Below are 4,705 nucleotides of genomic sequence, written 5' to 3'. Positions count from 1 at the left end.
GGAATGATAAAAAATAGCATTTAAAGTAATATATATATATATATATAATCGCATATGGAAGTTGAGTAGGAGGTGAGTATACTACTTGTATATGAAATTTTTATTGTACAACAAAATTTTCAATTTGCATATAGGTAATTACTCTTTTTTTTTATTTGTAAAAATACCTTAAAATTTGCAAAACGCATCTGTGTGAATTTTATTTAAATAAAAAAAACATACATGATAATAGTGATTTATTATGTTATTAATACAGATGAGTCATAAACTTTGCACAAAAATATTCATTACAAAATAACCATATAATTTAGTAGATGTTTTGACTCTCCACAAACTAATACCTTTTTGTCAAAGTGCATTATAATGACTGAGAAGCATATTCATGTTTTAACAAGTTAAAAAAAATTATGCTCCTTTTTTTTTAGCATTAATAAACTGGTGTAATGTCTCAACATCGTTAATGCAAGTCACTGGTCTTATTATGAAAAACTAAACCATTATGTTGCTCTGCCTACTATCATGTATTGTTGAATGGTTTTCAGTGGCATGTGAAATTACATGTTTAAGGTTGCAATTTACATTGAGGATCTGCTAAATCTACAGTGTTCCTCAATGATTAATCATGATGTTTGACAGTTAAATTGATTACAAAGATAAGGAAACATAAATATGATACCCTCCAAACACCTCTAGTACAAAAGACTCTGAGCCAAATGGTCTGATCAGAAATGACAAACCACAAATTGACACATCTAGTGACACTTTCAAAATCTAGATATTGGGGTCAAGTATTAAACTCAACAAAGTGATGGTATTAGTACTCTAGGTTTTTAAAAAAAATGAAGACATTCATACACAAAACTATAACACATAAACACTGCTGTCTGAGATGGTGCTCTGAGGGATAAGTTTCATTCTCCAAATACCTTTCCCTTTACAATGCATAGTACTATCTACACCCACCCCTCCCCTATGTGTATGTTGTCCATACTTCCCTACTTCTAATTTCATTTTTGCATAATTTAATGAAATTTGAAAAGCTTCTGACACATTACTCTTTTAATTATATACAGTCAAATAGAACATACCTACATATCTTGAATTTTCAATATAATACAGCCAAGATATTCTTTCATTTTTCAAAACTGTCCTTGTACACCCACCCTTAAAGAAAAATGTTTTTTTTATTCCCCCCCCCCTTATGTTTAAAGAATTCATCAATTCCTCTTTTAAGCCTCCCATAAGGTGTTGCTTGGCCTATTACCAGTGGCAACTCATTTCATAACCTTACACACTTTTAGAAAAATAAAACTATTTTTCAGTGTTATTTTTAAGTTATTGGGCAGTTTGCAAGTTCCTTATGACAGAAAGATTGCTAAATAGTAGTTCCTATCTATAAAGGAAAAAAAAAAGTCTGAGGAAAGAGCAATAACTTACCAGTATAACATTTCAGTTTTTCTACTCTCATTAGTAAAATATTGAAATCTAATTTTATAAATCAATTATAAGATCAGTTTGAAACTGGAATGTATTAAAAATCATTCAGCAATGCTTCAGGACAGAGTTTTTATAGTTCAATTGTTTACCAAGAATATTTTAGAATGGATGTGCCGAACTACCACAGTCACACCTAAGGTGTAAAGATAGATTTCTACAGTTCTCACCTGTGCTAAAGAATACATCAGCTATTTAAAACTGTTAGAGAATTGTATATGTTATACAACATCTTTTTTATTCTTGTGCTCATAATGTTTAAGAATATCAAAAGCAATAAATATCAGTATAAGGTTTTGAAACCTCAGCTCCTACTTGTCCTTTGATAAAATTTCTCTCTTATACAGAACTGTATGTCTATATAATAGTTTATATATGTTGAAAAACCATATCAATTTATCCTTATTACACTTACTTGGGAAAATGCTTAATATTCAAAGTTTGGAGAGCAAAGGTGAAAATGATAGCCAAACTAGTTGCCTTTATCACTATATAGATTATGTTTTTTGCACAACATCTTAATTTACATAATTCAGGAAAAGAAAAAAGACAATTGTACATTTCACAAAAACTTCATTTATTAACGACCATGGTTTCACCACTAAAGGCATCATTTACTAACAGTTTCAAGTATCAATTACATATTCATTTATTCATTAATATTTTAGTATTATAATTTAAAATCCTTAATTGTTTATTCACAACTTTCTACTGCATTAACAAATATCTAACTAAACATCTACATAAGATGTATAGCATGTCTTTCACAAATACAGAATAAGATTTAACACTGTCAAAATTGTTTACACTTTGTAATTACATGCAAGTTTCCCATGAAATAATCAGTAACCAAATGATAAAAATAATAAACGCTATACCACAAATTTACTTGTAAAACAAAAAACTGAAAATTAGCAGCATTGAACGAAAACATTTGGTTTTAATTATAGATATTAATATAAAACTATTCTTTTGTATCTTAAAAAGAAGCCATAATCAGTTTTTCTTTCAAAAAGATTTCATTATTAATATACAACTTGTTCTAGATTATGACAACAGTTAAAATTTGTGGATATGTACTGATAAACCAAAAATGAGTTTTAGATGCCCTTATCAATGATGAGTGCACACTTTTTTAAGCAACATCAAAATTTATAAATCGAAGCTGTTGTTTGTCAGCACCTACATTTAACATTTTAAGTTGACTGTTGTATGTGTATAAAGTAGTTTAGTGCATATAAAATTGCTTATAATCTTTAATACACATTTTTTACACTAGTCTTTTGAATTCATTTTATCAAATATATTTTTACATAATATAGCACTCATGTAGGAATTTTCTTTTACTTTTTAGTTTGAGTCTGAAACATTTAGACATTATAGAATTGCAAGTATATTATTATTGAGTGAAGAATAATTTCGAGAACTACTGTACAGTGTATATCTCTTGTATTTTAACAAATATTCAACAATGTTGTGGCAGACACGTACTTAAAAGTTGTTAACTTATGACGCCATCTTCCATTATTACTATTTGTATTACCTAACACTGAAAGTAAAATTTTATTTGATAAAATTAGGAAAACTTATAATTAAGTAATGTTTAGTCTTCAGATTTACATCATGATAATTGTTTAATTTTTAAATTAAATTTGCTTCTTTAATTAACACTAATAGCTTTGTTGTTAGATTGTAAATTTTAAATTAAACGCAATAATATAGAGCGTGATATCCAATATCAAACATAATGTCTTAAGTTCAGTTATTTAGCAATTCAATCATTTTCTGTGTCATGTTGACATCTATAGTAATAGTATACAGAATAATGTGGATCTTACACTAAATTCTCTGTATTCTTCAAGACAACGTTTATTTTAACTTATACCTAAAACAGTTACTATGGCCTATTTAATCTTTCGCCACCTACTGGACAGCTATCGAAACTGTTTAAAACGTATGGTATTCTCAGATGCAATGATTTCTTTGAGTAATTGGATAGATCTGCAAAATAACAAGAGACACAACAGAAAGTATTATGGCGCAAAAAGTCACAATTCTCCTATTTCGACCGATTTCAATCAAAAGAAAGAGACTGGACACGAGTTAAACACAATGAAATTATTAGTACTAAAAAACGATATTTAAAGTTTAGAAATAAGTGTATCGTTTATGCAATTTAATGGAGAGCTTTCAGACAATAAAAATCAAATCAATCAGGTTATAGATTGAGAAAACTTGACATTATACACAAAAAAATGCTATTTTTGTCAGAATACAGGCACAACCTAAGTGACTTACATTCACTCTCACTACAAAATAAGGAACGTTATGTCCTTGAGGTATCATCTGACTTGCCACTGGAAAAGATCACTTATTTCTACTCAGTATGCTCTACTTTACAGAACTCTTTCCCATAAGTAAGTTCACCCAATTCAGGAAGCAATTAGGGCGGCTCTTTTGAAAAACAGTTTATTAAGCTAATTTTTAATGTTATAATTTGTTTAATTTAGATGTTAGTTAGTGAACACATGACGTTCAAACCAAAATCCTAGAAATATCTAGAACAAGTGTAAATATAAATACAATATTCTGTGAAGCATCAAGAAATCATTTAGAAAATGAGCTGAAAGATAGTCAATTATATAGTAGGTAGGATTATTCCAATATAGAGAGTGAACCAGTCAGTATGTTAGCTACTACACTTACTTTGTACAAGTAAGTTGATTTATTTTACACTAGCGGGGTACCCGGTGTTTCTTGGATGAAAATGATTTTAAGTATCCCGAGTTGTTTTGATTAAACTACCCATATTAATTGTGATTTTATTTTGCCAAAAAAAAATCAAAGTGATTTCTTTACCTAACTAAAGCTATTTTAATCAAAGCAAAACCGGGTACATTGCTCCTGCTTCTTGCATATGGTTTGCATGACATTTCATGTTTCCAAAACAAAATTCCCTACCTTTTGGTATCCTGATTTCTGTTGTAAGGTTAAGTGTCGTTTGTAGCGTATTCTGACTTTATTATCGTTCCATTTAATGAAGAACTGATTTATTCTCTTCTCGTTGCAATACAACGTAAATTAAAATTTGCTGATACTAAACGTTATCGTTTTCCTATACGGAAAATGTATTTCCGATAAGGCAGTTCTGCCATATATATTGTTGCGTCAGCGAGTCACGTGACTACTATGACGCAACGTTTCTAGAACT

The 4,705-nt window shown here is 29.1% G+C and overlaps 1 protein-coding gene across 1 annotated transcript in view; it reads right to left on the bottom strand.

The window, feature by feature from the left end:
- Window positions 1-3,359, bottom strand: part of LOC106478370 (peroxisomal trans-2-enoyl-CoA reductase-like) — a gene marked incomplete at its 5' end in the record, with an annotated part of 32,628 nt that extends 29,269 nt beyond the window's left edge. The window contains one exon of the mRNA XM_022381965.1: window positions 3,333-3,359. Coding sequence (XP_022237673.1) covers window positions 3,333-3,359 — 27 coding nt within the window. The remainder of the gene's footprint in view (window positions 1-3,332) is intronic.
- Between the last annotated feature and the right edge of the window lie 1,346 nt (window positions 3,360-4,705).

Source organism: Limulus polyphemus, unplaced genomic scaffold (genome assembly GCF_000517525.1).
Source record: "Limulus polyphemus unplaced genomic scaffold, Limulus_polyphemus-2.1.2 Scaffold204, whole genome shotgun sequence".
NCBI classification, from domain to species: Eukaryota; Metazoa; Arthropoda; class Merostomata; order Xiphosura; family Limulidae; genus Limulus; species Limulus polyphemus.
Note: the sequence above shows the minus strand (reverse complement) of the source record. Positions and strands in the feature narration are given on the sequence as shown.